General features: G+C 52.2%; 1 protein-coding gene across 1 annotated transcript; it reads left to right on the forward strand.

Moving 5' to 3' along the window:
• Positions 1-8,815: 8,815 nt before the first annotated feature.
• Osm (oncostatin M) lies at positions 8,816-13,015 on the forward strand. The gene is made up of 3 exons (XM_075943243.1): positions 8,816-9,317; positions 10,792-10,928; positions 11,401-13,015. Exons 1-3 carry the CDS (start codon positions 9,284-9,286, stop codon positions 11,956-11,958), a joined length of 729 nt encoding a protein of 242 aa, XP_075799358.1. The 5' UTR covers positions 8,816-9,283; the 3' UTR covers positions 11,959-13,015.
• Positions 13,016-20,622: the final 7,607 nt, after the last annotated feature.

Raw genomic sequence — 20,622 nt, forward strand, 5'->3', positions numbered from 1 at the left:
CTCTGCCTCTGCCTCTGCCTCTGCCTCTGCCTCTGCCTCCTGAATGCTGAAAATAAAGGCGTGCGCCACCACACCCATCCATAACTTCTCTTTCTTGATTGTTTATCTCTGGTGTTCAATTCCTAGGAATAAAGAGTCAGTAATGTGCCTGCCTTGCATATGTGAGGATCTGTGTTCAGATGCCCAATATCCTCGAAAAATCCAGGGCCTATGGTGCAGGTATAACCCCAGTACTGAGGGGCGGGGGGACAGAGACAGGTAGATCCCTAGAGCTTGCTGGATAGCCAACTAGTCCAGTCAGGCTGGTGAGACCCAGGTTTAGGGAGAGATCCTGCCTCAAAATAAATAATAAATAAATAAGGTGGAGAGTGATTGAGAAAGACACTGGGCATTGGCTTCTAGCCAATGCACACCACACATGCACACAAACACACACACATAAACGAGTCAGCCTTCCACGGCACCTCCCTTTGTGAGACCAGCAGGTGCCGCTTTTGTGGAATGGGTGCCCGAGTGAATTGTCTAAAGGAGGTGACATGTGGCACTCTTCTTTCAGCTGGCTTTCCTGGAAAAGTGTTGCAATCTAGAGCAGTCTAAAAAGCAAATTTTCGGACATGCTATAAAAGAGTCAGCATGTTTCCAAAGCTGCCCAGAAACAAGATCACGTGCTCCGGTGTGACAAGGGTGACAGAGACTTGATTCCTTTGGAAAGAAACCTAAGCAGCTGGACTGCCTGAGATCAGCTGCTCCAGCCAGCGGCCCGGGATGCTGCCCCTCCAGAAGCCCGGTCATGGATGCATGGGTGCGTGTCTGGGTCCTGCAGGTTGGCAGCCATGACTCCTCTGCGCTGCAGTTTCTCCAGATGGCCACATCTGGATGTCCATGCATGTGCCCACTGAGGTCTCTTCAGCCCCTCCTGTATCCCAGGCCCTGTCTGCACCCTGAGCACGGGACACACTTTCCTTCCTCGTTTTCCTCCCTCCCTATTGGACTCTCGGTCACACCTACCTGGTCCTGTGCCCCTTACCTCTGCCCCTGCGGAGAGACTGTCATTTTTGTCACTTGGCAGCATCAGCTCTGGACAGTCCATTGAACATGCTGGTCTCTTGGCCTAGGAAGGCTATCTGAACTCCAGCCTGCATTTTCTCTCCTTTCAGGATCCTGCCTTCTACGCCTCAGTTTCTCCATCTGCAAAATGGAGCTGGCTCCTAAACCGGTTATGAGAATCTGGTGGTGTGCGCTGCAAAAGTGTGTAATGCCAAGCCTGGCCCATGAAAAAAAATCTAGAAACCTACCTAGTTCTGAGGGGCTAGGGAACCCAAATATTTTAGTCAAGGATCTGAATTTCAAAATAGGTGTTCCAAAGGCCGGAGAGGTAGATCAGTTAGTAGACTCCTTGCCTACCATGCATGAAGCCCTGAATTCAAGCACTACACCTTGTAGGTCTTTGTAGTGTCAGGCACTAGTGGAGGAGGTGGGGTCACATGTTCAGGGTTAGCCACATAATGGCTCAAGGCCAGCCTGGGATCCCTGAGAGCCCGCCTCGAAAAGTGAGCAGTGTATTCTACAAGCAATGTGGTGTACAGCTGAATTCCTACCTTGTCACTTTTGGACATGGTGGTTCGTTTGGAGAGACACAGCCCTGTGGGGGCCCTGGACCTTCTGTAGCCATTGGGCTTCTCTTACCCTGCAGGTTTGACCTGGGCTCATAGTAGGTGGTAAGGTCATCCTGGGGTAACCAGCCAGTGACAGCTGGGCAACCTCTGCTCGGTTGCCAGCTTGTCGGTACGCCTGTTGTCACTGTCCCCGGGTTCCCCTCAGTCTGGGTTTCCCTGACGCGGGTCTGGTCACAGGAGCTGTAGTGATGGTGGCTGGTGTGTCAGAGAGAGGCACAGAGCTGGAGGAACTCTGTCTTTCCTTCCCCTCTTCTGAATAAGGCTTCAGACCCTGGGGGTCGGTTACTCATTTGGGGAGGCCAGGGCCCAGGAAGACTCTGTGGTAACTGGAGAACAAGGGATCCCGGGGGCCCCATGACCTCTCTGACCCGCTTGTCCCCGCCACTGGGGCTTACGTAACAATGCCTTTCTCAACCGCCCCAAAGCCACCCAGTGACATAAACCAATGTGTGCCTTCGTCTGCCCCACGAAGTGCCAGGTACATGTTTACCAAGCTCCCACTGAGGGCCAGGCTCAGCCCTTGAGAGACACTAACTAGATTAAGAAGTGGCCTGCATTGCCACGGCAGGTACAGCCCTCATAGTTTCGGGCTTACACAGGTCTGTGTGTTTCCTTCATTCAGGGTTACACGGTCATGGCCACTCTCCGGTTCTAGAATAATCCAGCCATTCCTCTCCAGGTTCTGCTGGCGGTCATTCCCCATCCCTGAGTTCCCACACTCCCGCTGCCCTCCCTGACCTCGTGTGTGAGCATCATCTTCACCGCACAGTGTCAGTGGCCTTTCCTACTGGTGTGCTTCCGTGGACGGAAGCTTCTCCGGGCGTGTCCATGTTGTGGCACACGTCAGCCCTTCACCTGTCTTTGTGACTTGATATTGCATTGTGTTGTTTATCTGTACTTTGTTTATCCGTTTCCTCTGGCCATCGGGCTTATGCTTTCGGGGGAATGCAAACAACCTCTCCTCTGATTCCTGCAGGTTTGTGTGTGGGCATGTATTTCCTGGTTTTGCTTCTTATTAGAACGAGTGTTTTTGGCCTGAGGCGGTGGTGCACACCTGTAATCTTAGTGCTTGGAAGGCTAAAGCAGAAAGGTTGCCGTGAGTTTGAGGCCAATCTTGACTATATAGTGAATTGCAGACTAGCCTAGGGTACAGAGTGAGGACTAGCCTATGGTACAGTTTGGATGTGTTTTGGGGTGTGAGTTTAGGAGGAGTGTGTAGTAGGAGGCCACTAGTTAGTTCTTGGCAGCTCAGCCCCGAAATAACCACACAGAAACTGTATTAATCAGATCACTGCTTGGCCCATTAGCTCTAGCTTCTTATTGGCTAACTCTTACACCTTAATTTAGCCCATCTCTGTGTATAGCCACAAGGTTGTGGCTTATCAGGTAAAGTTCCAATGTCTGTGTCCAGCGGGGCTACATGGCTTCTCTCCAACTCCTCCTTCTTTCTCCCAGCATTCAGTTTAGTCCCCCCCCCCCCCACCTAGCTCTACTCTACCCTAGCAACAGGCCAAGGCAGTTCCTTTATTCACCAATGGTATTCACAGCATACAGAAGGGAATCCCACATCAGGAGCAGACTTGCTGGGCTAATTCTTTGTTTTTGTCTGTTTTCCAGGCAGTGTCTTGCCTTCCTGCCAGCATTGTACAAGGATTCTAGTGTCCCTGTATTGTCACCAATGTTTGCTACTGTCTGTCTCTGATTCAGCCCATAATGGTGTGGTACAGCCGCGGCTCTGTACCTCTCTATATCTCCCGATTTTGAGCAACCTTTCAGACACTTCTAGGACAGTCTTGTATGTTTTTCTTCAGTAGGAAATGTCTGATCAAATCCTTTGTCAAGGGTGTGTGTGTGTGGTGTGCGTGTGCCCAGAAGCTAGAGACAAGCTTGGGTGTCATCCTTAGGAATGGGTCTGTTCTTAGTCCGGAGCTCACCCGTCAGACTGGCTAGTGACCCTCTGGGATGCCATTTCTGTCACTCTGCTGCCAGGATCACAGGAAATGGCCACCGTGCCTGGCATTTTTCTGTGGGTTCTGGGGATGGAATTCAGGCCACAATTCATTGGCTGTGCCATCTCCAGCACACTCTTCCCAGTTTCATTACCCCAGCCATCCATCCCCGGGCTCTCCTGAAGCACAGACTGCCGTGCTCTCACCCTGTAGCTGAGGCTGACCTTGGTCTCGCTGTGTGCTGAGGTTGATTTGATCTCACTGTGTAGCTGAGGCTAACCTTGGTCTCACTGTGTGCTGAGGTTGATTTGGTCTCACTGTGTAGCTGAGGCTGACCTTGGTCTCACTGTGTAGCTGAGGCTGACCTTGGTCTCACTGTGTAGCTGAGATTGACCCTTGGACTCACTGTGTGCTGAGGTTGATTTGGTCTCACTGTGTAGCTGAGATTGACCCTTGGTCTCACTGTGTAGCTGAGATTGACCCTTGGTCTCACTGTGTAGCTGAGATTGACCCTTGGTCTCACTGTGTAGCTGAGATTGACCCTTGGACTCACTGTGTGCTGAGGTTGATTTGGTCTCACTGTGTAGCTGAGGCTGACCTTGGTCTCACTGTGTAGCTGAGATTGACCCTTGGTCTCACTGTGTAGCTGAGATTGACCCTTGGTCTCACTGTGTAGCTGAGGGAGACCCTTGGTCTCACTGTGTAGCTGAGATTGACCCTTGGTCTCACTGTGTAGCTGAGGCTAACCTTGGTCTCACTGTGTAGCTGAGGTCAACCTTGAGTTCCCCAGGTAGCTGAGGCTGACCTTGAACTCCTGATCCTCCTGCTTCTACCTTTCCAAATGCTCAAATCACAGGCCTGTGCTACCACATCTTTTGCCCATTTTTAATTGGATTGTTCATGCGTCTTGTTGTTGAATTGTGCCACTGAGGTTTACAGGGAAGAGAGACCGAGGCCCTGAGAGGGCGTGACTCAGTTGAGAAGGGGCTCATGAACCATAGGGACTGCAATTTGAATCTGTGTCTACCTCTGACCCAGCAAGTGGGGGTCCACCCACTCTGCCCAATGGAGCAGCCTCCTGTACCCCACCTCAGGCCGTGGCAGGTCCTGGTCATGCATTTAAAGGGGCAGAGCCCTCGCAGCCAGAGGGTGGGTCATAAAGACTGGAAGATAACAGTTTTGAGGAAACAAACCCACCCTCTCTTCCTCTCTGCATCACGAGGACCTAACTGACGTGGCCCAGGAAGAGGGGACAGCCCGGGCCCTGTGGTTGAGGATCCTATTTATACTGGCTGTTGCAAGCCTTTCCTGCTGGCGATAGCGACGTCACTAGGAGCTGACCTCACCAGAATCGCTGACGCATCTTCCCTCACGCTTCGCCTGGCTGGTAGTGAGTCCCCGCCTCTGGGCCTCTGGGCCTCTAGGCCTCTGGGCCACTCCTGCTGCTCCTGTGTAGCACCAAGGACCCTCCACTGGTGTCCCCATCCTCTAGTCCTGACTCCTCTTGTAATCTGTTACGGACTGGAGCCTGTTCCTGGAGTCACAATGTAAATCCTAACTCACAGTATCTCAGATGGGACTGTATTTGGAAATGGGGTCCTTCAAGTGGTAAATCAAAACGGGTCATTGGGGGGCTTTGAGTCAGTATGGCTGGATTAGGAAAGAAATTAGGGGCTGGGAGACAGCTCCACCAGTAAAGAGCTTGCTTTGCAAGCATCAGGACCTGAGTTCAAATCCCTGGAATCTTTGTAAAAAGCCAGATGTGGTCATGCAGGCCTGCAACCCCAGCACCTGTGTAAGGAATAGAAACAGAAATGCCTGGAGTTTTCAACTGCTAGTCTAGCTCCAGATTGGATGCTGGGTCCCACCTCGAGGGGTAAGACAGGATGTACAGTGTCCTCCTATGGCTTCTGTGTGCACACGCACACTCCCATGTGTCCACACAGCATATACATGCACACACATACATTACACACACACCCTTATATACAAATGTGGAGAGTAACAGAGGAAGACACTTAACTATACTTAGCTGTGAGCTCTGGCCTCCACAAGCACAGACACAAGTTGGACGTGCACCTGTCCTCTTAAGTACATAGGCATGCATGTACCGTGTACAAAGAGGTCAGGACACAGAAAATGCAGAAGCAAATGACTATATAAGACACCGGGAAAACATGCCGGCCACCCACAAGCCACGGAGCAGCCACGTGGTGTGGCATATTCCAACAATCCCAACACTAGAGAGGCCAAAGCAAGAGGAATGAGAATCTGAGGCCAATCTGGACTTCAGGGTGAGTCAGAGGCCAGCCTGGGCCTGAGAACTGTCCTAAATAAATCAACAGCTAAGGAGCTGTCCCTGGGAACGAACCGGCTCCAGTGACGGCTTAACTCAGATGTCTAGCTCTACAGTGGTAGGGAGTACATTTTTTGTTGAGGCTGCTCAGCCTGTGGGACACTCGTCCGTCCGTAGGCTCCTTACCAGAGGCTTCAGTGAGGTGTGCACAGAAAATGAGGCTGGACTGAGACGGCCCCTTGGTAAGGAATGTGCTCAGACTTTCTTTGCTGTGATTCCCTAGCGACACCGTTGTGTGCACGAAGCCTTTGCCTTCTGCTGGGGACTGTCTACAGGAAGTCGTGTGGAGGTTCCGTGCATACACTACGCCATTTTTAAAAGGGTCTGAGGCTTCTGTAGACTTTGGTACCTTTGGGAAGGAGACCCCCAAATCAGTCACTTGTGTGTACCAAGGGTCAGTTGTACCGATGATGACAGTTCCAGGAAAGAATACATACACGCAGACCTTGCCCTGGGTGACAGTTCTGTGCACAGAACACTTAGATTGGCCCCCGGGCTAAGAGCATGGGGGAAATGCTCTTCTTCCCTTCCTTTGCTATTTGTTTTTTTATTATCTGGTGTAGAAGATCCTTCTGTCTGTGTGTTGCTTTTATTGGTTAATGAATGAAGAAACTGCCTTGGCCTGTTGATAGGGCAGAGCTTAGGTAGGCAGGGGGGGGGGTGGGGGGTGGGGGGTGAGGCGGGGCAGGGGGGGGAAACTGGACTGAATGCTGGGAGAAGGAAGGTGGAGAGAGAGAGACACACACACGTCATGGAGCCGCCACCGGAGATAGACGTGTTGAAACTTTGCTGGTAGGCCACAACCTCGCCGTGATAACACAGATTAATAGAAATGGGCTAAATTAAGATGTAAGAGTTAGCCAATAAGAAGCTAGAACTAATGGGCCAAGCAGTGTTTTAATTAATATAGTTTCTGTGTGATTATTTCGGGTCTAACCTAGCCGGGTGGCCAGGAACCAAACCAACAAGTGGCCTCTCCAACGTTTATTTATTTTTGGTTTATTGGAGACAGGGTTTCTTTGGTGACTGTCCTGGAACTTGCTCTGTAGCCCAGGCTGGCCTTGAACTTACAGAGATTTGCCTGTCTCTGCCTCCCAAGTGCTGGGATTAAAGGCATGCATCACCACCGCCCGGCTTCCTTCCTTTTCTTTTCTTTAGTAATAGGATGCTATGGACATCAAGCATCCAGGCCAGCACCTAGCATTGGCGGTCACTGGTAGCCCCTTTTACTTGATTTACTTGAATTTATTTGTTTGAGACAGAGTCTCCCTGGCTGGCCTGGAACTTGCAGTGGAGTATGTGACTGACTCCCGAGTGTTGGGACCGTATGCCCAGCTGGTGATTTGATTTTGAGATTGGGTCTCCCTGTCTATCCCAGGCTGGCCTCTGGTTCACACTCCTGCCTCAGCCTCCCGAGAAGCTGTGATTACAAATGTGTCCTACCAGGCCAGGTTTGGGTGCCCTCTCAACTCTGCAGGGTGGCCTCCAGGGGGCAACTGCACCTCTCTCTGCCTTTGCTTTCAATGGAGGAGCTAGTGAAGGGTCCTCGGTGGGAGAAAGGAACGCTGAGGCGAAGGAGGGCCTCTTGCCAACACAACACAACACGTTCTCCAGCCAGACCTGGCTGCTCAGAGCTTCCCTCTGTGTCCCTGCCCCAGTGAGATGAGGCAGCTCCCACAGGGTCTGGGTGCAGGGGCAGAGGAGCTGTTCCAGGATGACATCAGGGATGTGAAACGCAGAAGGAGCCCTGGCCAAGGCCCTTAGGGAACAGCACCCTGGGGTGGGCAGAGGTGAGAAACTCAACGGGAGGAAATGAAGGCCTCAGGAGGAGGGATCTAGACTGGGCCAGCCTGATGGGGTGCTGTCAAGGGGAGCGGGTGGGTGGAGACACAGCTGCCTCTGGATGAGGAGTGGGGGTGAAGATGTTTGTTCAATGGATACATGAGGACCAGCGGCAGGGGGTATAGCTGGGGCTGGGCTCTTTCTGCAGGGTCCCCGCAGCCGAAGCAGCTCAGGCCCCCCCAGAGTCCCAGGGCCCGCACCCAGCCTCCTCAGGCTACCTCTGGTCCCTGAGGTTACAGCCTGAGGATGCTCATTGTAGCTTGGTAGACATGCTGGGGCTTCCAAGCGTGGCCTTTGGACCTGGGTCAGCCTGGGTCTCAGTTTACCACAATAAAGCAGCTCACCAACTGGGAGCCACTGTCTCCAGGGCCATAAATGGTCACGTTCAGCCAGTGCTGAGAAACAGGAGACCCACCCATGATGGATAACTATCTTTCAGAGAAAGTGAAACCTGGTCTCCAACTGCCACCGCAGCAGCCCCCCCCCCCCAGCTTCCCTTCTGAGCTCACGGCTTCCCCATCTCCTCCGCCCCCTCTCTATCCCGTCCCTCGAAAACTAGTACTTGGAATTCGAGTTTTGTCTTTTCCTTTTATGTCCATGTTGGCAGTGGGCCTTGTAAGGTGAACCAAGAAATGCTTTTCTCATTCTCATTTCATTTCACAGGTGAGGCTCAGAGTCGTTAAGTGACTTGTCTCACGCCACACAGCATGTCAGAAGGTTTGAGATCTAGTCTCTACTCTGTCTTGTCCTGAGTGCCCAAGTCTTCTTAGATGATCCTGTCTACAGAGAGGAGACCTGGGATTGGGAAGGATGTAGGGGACAGCTACTGGGGGAAATGGAAATGTGGACTTGGGCTAGAGGATGCTGGTCTAGGATTAGAGCCACAATCTTGGGGCCCGAGTCTGGCTCTGTGCCCAGAGCCTGGTGGTTTCCGCTCACAGATGTCCCGACAGCCCAAGCGAGAGGGTGGGAAGGGCACTCAACGAGGAAGATGTCTAGCTCCTCTTTAGCCCTAAACCTCAGTGTCCTGTGAGGTTGGTGGTTCCTGGGCCAAAGATGGCCTGGGCCCCAGAGGCCTGGCTTTGCAGCTCCTGCCCTGACCCCTGAACTGACTCCCTGAAGATGGCACGGACCCCCGTGCTGCCCGCTCACTCCAAGAAGGCTGGGCCTGCGGTTTACATCATCCTTGGGCGTGGGGCTGACCTCGAAGAACGAATTCGAAGAAAACGGGAGGAGGAGCGGGCTTGTCATGGCGCCCAGCGCCCATTGGCCGCCTGTGGAGACTTTGGTTTTTGGGGTCATGTTCCCAGAAGGCCTGCCCTTCCCCCTCCCCCTCCCCACCCACCTCACGAGGTGTTGGCCAATCGCCCTGTCGGGCATAAAGTGGCTGCCAGCCCGCAGGACACCCAGCCGAGCCCTGTCAACCCAGAGCGGCACGGGCCAAATCACCAGCACCCAGCATGCGGACACAGCTTCCACAGAGAACACTGCTCAGTAAGTACTTCCTTCCTTTCTGCCAGCCCAGGGCACAGCTGTGCCACCCGGCAGCTGTGGGCACCTTCTGCCCTTGGGGAGCTGCAGATCTAGCATCAGGTGAAGAAGGATGCTGATGAGAGGGAGAACTAGAAGGCCAGGGGTCCGTTGAGACCCCAGCATCCCTACAGGTGCAGATGAGGTATTCCTGGAAGGCTAACCGAGGGAGGCGAGAAAGACTGTGTTGGGGACCAGAACATGAGGAAAGAGGATAGAGCAGAAATAAGCTGGAGAAGCCGGGGGCAGATGGGAGAGGAACAGAAAAGGAAGTTGCAGGAGACCTGTGAGGAAGTGGGGCAAGTCCTGGGATGGGGCCTCCTTCTTGCCCTGATTCAATTCCCAGGGTCTAGGGTAGACAGAAACTCAGCAGAGTCTGAGGGCCTCAGATCATCACGCTTCACGCACAGCCACACCCCCACGGAGACAAGCAAACAAAGCCGCCAGTATGGGTGAGGGGCTTCCCGCACACTGATTACAGGAAGGCTTACCTGTAGACCAGAACCCCGAAGAACCGGGAGGGTACCCCCAGTGCTTCACGCAGCCTATAGGCACACCCCTACAGGCTCTGGCCCACGTGCACTGGTTACATGCTCACCGTGGGCCCTCCCTGGCAGTGTAGCTACAGACACCTGGGGAAGTTGGGGAGGGGACTTGTGGTTGGTACGCCTGGGCTCCTGACTCTCCCCAGCAGCTGGCCCTCCCCAAGGGGCTGGTCGGTTTGTAGGAAAGGAAGGATGGTGTCACAGCCTTCCGGGCCATTGCACCACAGGCCCCTTCCGACCACGTGGCTGCCGGTGCCTGAGGGTGGGGGCCAGCAAGCTGGAACTATGCTAGTCTACCCTCACCCACCCCCACGACCTTCTCGGGGACTCCCAGTATCTCTGGTGTGTGTATGCGTGGGGCTTTTTTGACGGAAGGGCAGGGAGGTCGAGGAGAGTTGTGGGCATGTGTGACCTGAGCAGGACTTTCTCTTGTACCTAATTCACCTTTTAGTAGACCCGGTGTCCCATAGGTGGAGAGTGCCTTCCCTGGCTCTGTGAACAGAGAGCCGCTGCCCTGGGGGGGGGTGTGCACCCAGGTCCACTACTTCATTCAGCCTACATGGGATGTTAAGGTCTGTACGGGAGTCAGGGACTTGACCAGTCAGTCTTAGGTCGAGACCAAACCTTGTGTGTGAGGCCAGCCGTCTCCTAGTGGACCCAAGGCCAACAGGGATGCTTGTGCAAATGCCCAGCTTCCAGGCTTGGTGATTGCAGCCGCCTCCTCACCCTGTTTGGTCTGTGTGGTGACTCACTGGGAAGGTGGTGGCCTCAGTGAGGGTTCCTGTGCAGACCAGTGCCTGCTCCATGCCCAGCTCTTGCTCTGAGCTGCACAACCAGGCATGAGGGTTGTCCATGACACCAGCGGGTAACCATACCCTTCCTGTCTGCCCCAGGTATGATCCTCAGTCTCCTGTTCCTGAACATGGCACGGGCCACACGCGGCTGCTCCAGCTCTTCTGCACAGCTCCTCAGCCAGCTGCTGAATCAGGCGAACATCACGGAGAACACGGAATCACTCATGGAGCCCTATGTAAGCATCAGTCAGCCCTCAGGGTACCCGAGCCCCAAAGAATCTTAAGGACTAGTGAGAGAGTGCACACATGGAGGTCCTGTTAGGGACAGGTGGGGGAACTGTGTTTGCTGGGGACAGTGGAGCTGCCTGGCTCCCGGCTCTGTCCCTCGGTGACCACCTGCTGTCACCTGATGGTTTGGCACATGTTCTAGGTTCCCAGATATGGGAGAGAGTGAACTAGTCCAGTGCTTCTGCAGCCCCCACCGCACCTAGGGACCCTCACCCAATCCACTGCCCACAGTGACCCCCACGGCCCCAGCAACCCTCCCATCCATCTCTGCTGCTCAGACTCATCTCTTCTACCTTAGCTTTTGTATCTCTTTGCTGGCAAGATCACACAAGATCTAGGGTTTCAAAGGCAGCAAAGGCAGGTTCATCTGTGTGTATTTGTGGGGTTTGGCATGCAACCCTCACTCTCTTCCTTCTTCAGCTCCTCCTCCAAGGCCTGAACACAACTACCCTGAGAGCTGCCTGCACCAAGCACCCTGTGGCTTTCCCGAGTGAGGACAACCTACGGGCAGTGAGCAAGCCTCGTTTCCTGAACACTGTCCACGCCACACTGGGCAGAGTCTGGCACCAACTGGGTGCTTTAAGACAGCAATTTCTGAACCTTAAGGATTTTCCAGAGCTGAAGAGGGCCAGGGGGAACATTCAAGGCATCAGGAACAATGTCTACTGCTTGGCCCAGCTGCTCCACCACCATCTGGAGATACCTGAGCCCACACAAGCAGGCTCTGGGGCCTTGCCGTCCGCTACGACACCAAGCATTTTCCAGGCCAAGATAGACAGCTGCCGCTTCCTGTGGGGCTACCACAGCTTCATGGGCTCAGTAGGGAGGGTGTTCAGGGAGTGGGGAGACGGCTCTAGTCGGAGACGGAGACACAGTCCGCAACGCAGCCTGCTCCGGGGCTGGCGTAAAGGAGCCCGCAGAATCAGACCCTCCAGGAGCAGCCAGAGCTCTAAATCCAGGGTGCAGGTGCCCCGGTAGCCTGAGGATACACAGACGGACACAGCATAGTCTGTGGATACGGGATGTCGCTTCTCAGAGGCTTTCAGGGATGCTCGTGCATTCAGAGCTTTGAAGAACAGCACTTTAAAGCGTGGCGTCGGGTGGCCCCTCCCACCACGACTGGACCGCAAGGGTAGTCAGGTTGTGATGCCCCACTCCAAGCCTCCAATCCGAGTGGGGCAGCTGGGTCAGGCCACGTGGGGTCGGCTTTCCATTGATTCAGGGGTCTGATGACACACGCTGACTCACGGCTGGGCTGAAACCCCCAGGCTGTTGGTCCTTTCCTCTCATGACTTGAAGCTGTTGCCTCCAGACTTCCTCCTTTCCCCGTGGCTGAGTTCCAAAGGGGAGGTCAGGTCCAGGGCTCTCTCCTGTGTCTCATTTCACCCAGACCAGATACCTGGACGTCTGGGAGACCTCACATTTGCCCGTCGCAACAGGGGCAGGGTATGGAGAACATTCCTAAAAGGAACACGGATGGAGAAGTTTAGGGGAAGAGAGCTCAGAGTCCTGGCTTGTTCCCTGAGTCTCTGTATGACTGTGGTCAGGACACTTTATATATCTGAGTGTTAGCTTTCTCTATGTAAAGCTGTGGTGTGTGTGTGAGTGTGTGTGTGTGTGTGTGTGTGTGTGAGTGAGTGAGTGTGTGTGTGTGTGTGTTTGGGTCCTTATTTAAGGCTCTCGCCGCCTGTCAGCTGCTGGACTCTGTGACATAGGGTGGACATCAAAGTCTCTGTAAATGGGAACAGGGCGCAAACGGTCATAGGGTGGGTTCACGGGAGCTCTCCCAGCGCCTGTAAGCCCCATCTTGGGTCCTCGCTGCTTGTTGCTCCCTCTGGTGGTGAGTTGTGGAATTTTCACACGCTGAACCGGTCCTCCCGGAAGGGGACTCAAAAGCAGATGAGTAATTAATTACTTGGAGAGACATGACTAATTTATTGATTTTTTTTATCAGTTTTAATCACTTTTATATTTATAAGGCTTATTTATAAATGTATATTTAATGTTAATATTTTGCTGACATATTTAAAACTTGCAGAGTTTCTAAAGCTGGTGTCAGTCTTTTCTTATGCGAGGTTTGGAGACCTGCCTGGGGGGAGGCCTTTAGGTGTCAAGGCCAAAGATGCTGCGCTCTAGATTAGAGGTCTGAGCTTCACTCAGAAAGGGAAATCCTGCGGCCACAGCTGTGTCACACACGTGGAGCATCTCCTTTTCCTTAGCCGTGTGTGCGTGATTAGGCTTTTCCTGGGGAGATACAACAAGCGCACATCTCCTCGGTCCCAGAACGGGAGCCCATAAGCGACTACAGTTCCAGGCCGAGTTGGCGAAGCATCGCGTTTTATCGGTGTTACACACAGGAGCGTGGTGAGGGGTTACTCTGGGGAGGGATGACTCAGAAGCAGATCTTCCCTGAAAAGCCCACCCAGCGCAGGTGGCTGCAGCAGCAGGATCTCTGAGCACTGTGCAGTCCGCTGACAACCCACTGTCCCCTCTCTGAGGCATCAGCTCAGCGCCCTTCTCCAGCACCTCCTCCTCATTTTCTGGGAAGGGACCCTTCGGACTCTTGCGAGTTTTTGTTCTCCCAGAGCTATGAACTTTGGTTTACTTCCTGAGGCTCTTGAGCCTCCTGTCTCCTGGACAGTGATTCAGTTTTGAGGAAATTGTCCCGGAACCCTGTCACTGAACCTGGAGCTCCCTGTTTGCTAGGCCATGTGCCTCTTCTTCTGCAACTTGGGGGTTACAAATCACCCTCCCTTTAAAGATTTTATCTGTGGGTCTGCGCACATGCGTGCAGTGCTGGTGGAGGCCAGGAGAGGGCATCAGACCTCTTGGGACTGAAGTTACAGATAGTTTTGGGGGCATGTGGGTGCTGAAACTCAAACTCCAGTCCTCTGCAAGAGCAGTAAGTGTTCTTAACTGCCGAGTGTTAGAAATATTTCCTAACGTCATCTCCCTGCCGACACAAAATTCCCAATCAAGCCAAATCAAAACAAGCCAAACTAAGAAATATCCAGGCTTAATGGGAGTTCTGCACTCTCAGGTGGCCCCGAGGGGGAACCAGGAAGCCGCAGGAACACGACTCCCGGGAGGAAAAAAGGGAGACCACCTGTGTTCCTCTTTTGGGAGATCACTTAAATACCCTAGGGAGGCCGGGCGATGGTGGCGCACGCCTTTAATCCCAGCACTCGGGAGGCAGAGACAGGCGGATCTCTGTGAGTTCGAGACCAGCCTGGTCTACAGAGCTAGTTCCAGGACAGGCTCCAAAGCCACAGAGAAACCCTGTCTCGAAAAACCAAAAAAAAAAAAAAAAATACCCTAGGGAGTGGTCCTGACCCTATCCCCAGGGAGGGGTCAGGACCTGGCATGCCAGGATTTGGAGTCCAGACCAGGCCTGGGGGCTGGGATAGATGCGAGGGACTGGGGCCTACACTCCCAACTTGACACTGAGCTAGCTTCCCAGCTCTGGGCACACAAAATTTAACCACCCAAAATTTATAACACTTTTTTTAAAAAAATGATTTATTTATACATGCAGAGTGCTCTGCTTGCACACCTTTGTGCTGGAAGAGGGCATCAGGTCCCATTACAGATGGCTGTGAGCCACCATGTGGGTGCTGGGAAATCGAACTCAGGACCTCTGGAAGAGCAGCCAGTGCTCTTAACTGCTGAGCCATCTCTCTAACCCCAAAATTTACATTTTCTAAAAAAGATGTCTGTCTGTCTGTATGTATGTATGTATATGTGTATTTTATTTGCATGTTGGAAGAGGTCATCGGATCCCACAAGACTATAGTTATAGACAGTTGTGAGTCACCATGTGGGTGCTGGGAATTGAACCCAAGACCTCTGGAAGAGCAGTCTGTGTTTTTAATTGCTTAGCAATCTCTCCAGCTCCACAAATTTACACATTAAAAAAAAGCTAGATGTACTCCCCCATACTGACAGTCATGTGTACCCTATGGCTGTCTTGTTTGCGATTGGAGACAGTTTTATATTAAGAGTATTTAGGGGCTGGAGAGTTTTAAAAACTGCTTTTCACACAAACAATACACGAAAACAATTAGCATAGACACATATGACACAATTACATGGAATCTAGGGGCACTCATTTAAAAAGTAGAAAGTTTATATCCCTGTATCTTTAAAACGAGATGCTGGGTGGTGGTGGCACATGCCTTTAATCCCAGCACTTGGGAGGCAGAGGCAGGCGGATCTCTGTGAGTTCGAGGCCAGCCTGGTCTACAGAGCTAGTTCCAGGACAGCCGGAGCTCAAAAAACAAAGCAAACAAACAGACAGACAAAAATGTGTGGGGCAGGAACTGGAGATCTGCCGCCCAGATTGAGAGCACTGGCTGCTGGCTGACCTTCCAGAGGACCTGGGTTTGATCCCCAGCACTGGATGTGAGGAAGGGTTAGTAGCTGTGCTGCTTAGTCTTTTGTCACCTGGACACAAGCTAGGGTATCTGGGAAGAAAGAACATCAATTGAGAAGACCCCTCTATTGGACTGCCTGTAGAAAAACCTGTAGAGCATTTTCTTGATAGATAATTGATGGAGAAGGACCCTGGCCATTGCGGATGGTGTCACCGCAATGGGAAGGGGTCCTGGGTTCGATAAGAAAGCAGGCTGAGCAAGCCATGAGGAACAAGTCAGTAAGCAGCACCCTCCATGGCCTCTGCATCAGCTCCTGCCGTGAGTTCCTGGCCTGATTTTCTTCATTGAAGAAGTGTTCCTCTAGTGTAAGCTGAAAAAACCCTTTCCTCCCCAAGTTGCTTTTGGTCTTTGTGTTTTTTCACAACAATAGAAACCCAAAATAAGATAGTAGTTTAAAAGATCAAAAGATGGCACTTGTCATGCAGACTGAAGATATTATCGCTTCCTCCTTCAAGAGCTGCACAGCCCAGAGAGAGATGCTTTTACCAGTGAAAATGTTTTCCTCAATGTAGTTTTAAGCCAGGTGTGTGCGTGTACGTGTACACATATATATGCATGTGTTGTTTTAATTTACAGTGAAGGTAAATCATATTCCCCATGATTTTATTTGTATATGAAAGAAAAAGGAAAGAAATGTAAGAAGTGTAAATTTTGGATTAAGCATAATCTGGACTTTGGTACCCTTACCTAGATTTGGTTATGCTGGCCAACTTCTTCTCTTGCATTAGGGAACACAGACTTGTCCCATATAGCTGTTTCCCCAGCTACCTTTTAAAACGTCTTATAAAGAGGTAACATGTGCAGATTAAATGTACTTATTTCGATCTTAAAAGTTAGAGAAGTCAACCTCTGGTTCAGAACACTGTGAGGGAGGAAGCTAGTGGACTCCTCCCTGCTGACGCTGCTGGCTTTTCAGACAGCTCAGACAGGTAGGAAAGTGGAGAGCAGTGTCAAGACGTGGGAAGCCAGGCAGCGGTGGCTCATGTCTTTAGGGAGACAGAGGCAGGTGGATCTCTGAGTTCAAAGTCAGTCAGGCAACACAGAGAAACCGTCTTTCTTCTTTTTCGAGACAGGGTTTCTCCATAGTGTTTTGGTTCCTGTCCTGGAACTAGCTCTTGTAGACCAGGCTGACCTCGAACTCACAGAGATCCGCCAGCCTCTGCCTCCCGAGTGCTGGGATTAAAGGTGTGTGCCACCACCGCCTGGCCGAGAAACCCTGTCTAAAAAAAACCAAAACAAGCAACAACAACAAACAAAATAGATGCCTTACACCAGATATGCTGGAAACAGAAAGGGATCTACCAAACAGGATGCTTAAAAAACCAGCGCAGAATAAACAAATGGACATTGACCAAACCAAGGGAGGTCTGAGAGAACTGGGAAAGAGCCTGCTGCAGTCTGTAGATGCGGGGTGTTGCCTCTCAGAGGCTGTCAGAGATGCTCCTGCATTGGGTGGCCCCTCCTACCATGACTGGACTGCAAGGGTAGCCAGATTGTGGCACCCCACTCCAAGCCTCCAATCCGAGTGGGGTGGCTGGGTCAGGCCATGTGGGGTCGGCTTTCCATTGGTTCAGGGATTAGACTGTGTCCACCCAGGTTACTCCTCCTGTAAAAAGTAGACTATTTTCAGAGCCCCATGTTTGGCTCCATAGCAGTCAATGCAGAAACACAGCTCTTACCTCAAACAGGTTGAGAGACGGCTTATTCTGGAGCCGAGTATGTGTGACCATGGCCATGGAACACAGATTTAGGGCACTCCAAATTCCGTGTTCCAATGTGGAGGTTGTTCCAGGAAGTTTTCTAACAAGCAGGATAAGGAATATCACAAATTCGGAGCTGGAGAGCTGGCTCAACAGTTAAGAGCAGGCATTTTCATCCAGGGGACCCAAGTTCAATTCTCGGCACACACTGCAGGTGTAATTCCAGTTCCAGGGGGAAATCTCAGTCCTCTGGCCTCTGACCTACACATGCACATAATTTTAAATAATAACAATAAATCTTTTGGAAGTCATAAGTAAGACACTTTTCAAATACATTAGGAGAAACACCAGAGAGGTAGTTTCAACTTGAAAGTGTAACGTCTCTCTGGGATGGTGTGTCTGTGTGCGTGTGGTACAGGTGATGAGTGTGTATAATGGGTGTATTTGGTGGATTTGCACACTGATGGAGGATGCATGATGGGATTGTGTGCTGACGGCTATATACGATGGGTGCATGTGTGTTGTTCAGTTGGCTTGCTAATATGGCTGTGTGTTTTTCTGGCCTCGTTTTGAAGCCCGAATATTGAAACAGACACTTAGAAATGCTGGTATGTTTCACGATAACATATGTGGGACTAGGGTGTGTTTCTAGGCTGGGTGCTCATGTGCACACACCAAGTGTACCACCCTCATGTGTGCAGGAACAGAGGGCACAGGTCTGCCTGCTGTTTGGACCACAGTAAGTGCTGTCAGCGTTCCTGGAATGAATCACAGTCACACCCCTGCCAGCCAACATCCTGCTATCTCTGTGGCAGGTCAGGAAGACGCAGCACACAGGACAGGCTGGGAGGCAGCACAACAGAGATGAGCAGGCCTGGCTGCTTCGTTCTCCTTCCAGGCCCGTTCTGGTCTGGAGGACACTAGGAAGATTAAGGCTCCGAGCCCCGCCTTCCTCATCTGTGCGCGGCACAGGGCAGAGCTAATGACTTGATGGTGTTAACTCGCTTCCTGATGAGCCTTGCATTAGAGTTTATATCGGAAGCCCAGGGGATCGGGTCCCCGCAGCCCACAGGTCCTCCCTTGGGAGAGGGACATGCCTGTAGGCAAGGCAGGGGAACTACCAACAGATGTCAAGAGATTGGCTTTTTCTCTTTTCCTTTTGAGGTTATAATTTAATTACAACATTTCTCCCTTCCCTTTCCTCCCTCTGAACCCTCCCACATCCCCCACCCTCCTTCATATTCATGGTTTCTTTCTTGTAACTGTTACTGCACGGATATATGTATTTGTGTATATAAGTATATTTCTAACTGTAACCTATTCAGTCTGTATGTATATTTCTAACTGTAACCTATTCAGTCTGTATAATGTTATTTGCATGTGTATTTTCAGGGCTGACTATTTGGGCCTGGACAATTAATTGGTGTGCTTTTGCCAGGGGAAGGCCACCTCTCCCCCTTCAGCGTCCGTTGCCTAGAGTTCTATGCAAGGCCTCATGGACTTTTTGCGCCATCCCCTTTGGCTCGTTCATTGGTGTCATCCTTGTTCAGCTCACGTTTGGACAGTCATGTGGGCAAGACTTTGAACTTGGCTTTTAACATGCCTTAGGCATGTAGAAAATTTGTGTGTTCTTTTTCCTATAAAATGGGGCCATGGGGACATAGCTCAGTGGTGGGGCACTTGCCCAGTATGAGCAAGGTCCCAGGCTCAACCCTAGCATCACTAGAAAGAAAAAAGAAACAGATGAACACGATCCAATCAGTCCCCATTTCCCCCACTTCCTGAAACCGGGGCCAAGACGGGACTAATGGGGAGTCAGCAATGGACGTCGGGCCGCAGTGAGGATGTTTGAGAGTCCTACACAGGCTCTCCAGCAAGTAGCTGTGGGCGGCATGGTTAGCATTCAGGCCCACTGGGTCCCGAGGCAGGGGCATCTTTCTGAGCCTTTCTCCTGCCTCTGCAACTTGGTTGACAATCGCAAGAGTCCCTAGAGACACCGAGCTCCGGGGCAAGGGGCAGACAGACAGCAGACAAGCGAAGAAACCAATGAGGGCATCTGAGATTGCACGGACCAGGCCAACGCGGTAGATGATGTAACACGAGAGTGAGAATCGGGCAATGTGGGTGGTCAGGCTAGAGTCTGGAGAGGTGACGTCCTCACTGTGGTCTGAATGACGCAGGTGTGATGGGGACAGCTAGGGCAAAGGCCCCCGGTGTTTAAGGGTCAGAGGTGAGTGAGTCAAGGGATGTGCTTATTCCAAGAGCTCCAGAAGGAAGAGCCCTGTGCACAGGCTCCCAGAGCGCTTGAGCTAGGGCAAGAGCCAGAACTCCAGGCGCAGGACTTCCACGCAGCAGTCGTGGAGGGCGGCTGCCTATTTGCCAAGTACGGAGCTGGAGAGATTCACTAACCACACTGGCTGTCCTGGGGGCTCCCTTCAACATACTGCTGTCTTTGCCTATGATAGCCCCACTATCTTGAACGCTGTTCCTTGTTTTTTTGGGGAGTCTTTTTGTTATTTATTTATTTTTTGCTAAGTTAACCCTCCTCGTTTTCAGCCATCCTCTCAAGGGCACAGGGCTGAAACAATGGCTCCCAGGTTGAGAGTGCACACGCTGTTCTCACGGAAAGCCAAAGTTTGGCTCCCAACAACCATAACTCCAGCTATGGAGGGATCCAATGCCTTTGGCCCCACAGGCACCTGCACTCAAGAACCACATACATAATTAAAGATAAACTAAATCTCAAAAACAAAGACCAAGTGGTCTGTGCGTTTTTCTCAAAAACCGTTCCTGTGGGAACATTCTCTATGATGCTCGCATCCCTGACTACCTTCCCAGTCGGCCTATGGCCTCAGAGGACAGAACCATCCTCTATGCCTTCATTTTGTCTCAGTCTAGCACACTGTCTGATACACACAAGGAGCTAAATGAGAAGGAGGTGGGATAGGCCCTGCCCTTAGGGGGATAGGCGCCGCCCTCAGGGAATAGGCCCCGCCCTCAGCCCAGAGAGGACGAGGATGGCTGCTCCTGAGCCCACCGGAGGAGAGTTCACTCTACCCATCCCAACATCCCCACAACTGGAGCACCAGGTCTGCCAAATCAGAGGATGGCTCTCTCTCACGGCTGCCCTGACCACAATGAAGAAGGGGGCTTTCCTTGGCTCGGGCTGCTGGGAAGCTGTGGGTGGGAGGTGATACCCACAGAAAGACAGGCACCCCCAGCTTCCTGAAGCAGAAGGGGAGCCGGGGCTGCGGCAGGCGCTGAGGTTGCCCACAGAGAGGGCAGAGGTTGGTCTGCAGAGGCCGGGCAGGGAGGCCTGTGGCTGCCCCGCCCTGGCTGAGTTCCGCACACAGGAGGCTGTGTGAGCTGCCTCTGGCCTGGAGCAGCTGTTATCCTAGGAAGTAGCTGAGGGAGTTTCCTGCTCTGTGGAAGAGTCTAAGGTATCATCGAAGTCGACCAGTGTCTGTCTCCCAAAGCTGGCTCCTGCTCCTCCTCCTCAGCTCCGTAAG

Source organism: Microtus pennsylvanicus, chromosome 12 (genome assembly GCF_037038515.1).
Source record: "Microtus pennsylvanicus isolate mMicPen1 chromosome 12, mMicPen1.hap1, whole genome shotgun sequence".
In the NCBI taxonomy this organism is placed as follows: domain Eukaryota; kingdom Metazoa; phylum Chordata; class Mammalia; order Rodentia; family Cricetidae; genus Microtus; species Microtus pennsylvanicus.

Excerpts from the sequence above, each read along its gene's own strand:
- Osm (XM_075943243.1), top strand. The coding sequence starts at position 9,284 with ATGCGGACACAGCTTCCACAGAGAACACTGCTCA. Across the intron at positions 9,318-10,791 it reads TCCACAGAGAACACTGCTCA|GTATGATCCTCAGTCTCCTG; the intron begins GTAAGTACTTCC and ends TGTCTGCCCCAG. Across the intron at positions 10,929-11,400 it reads AATCACTCATGGAGCCCTAT|CTCCTCCTCCAAGGCCTGAA; the intron begins GTAAGCATCAGT and ends TTCCTTCTTCAG.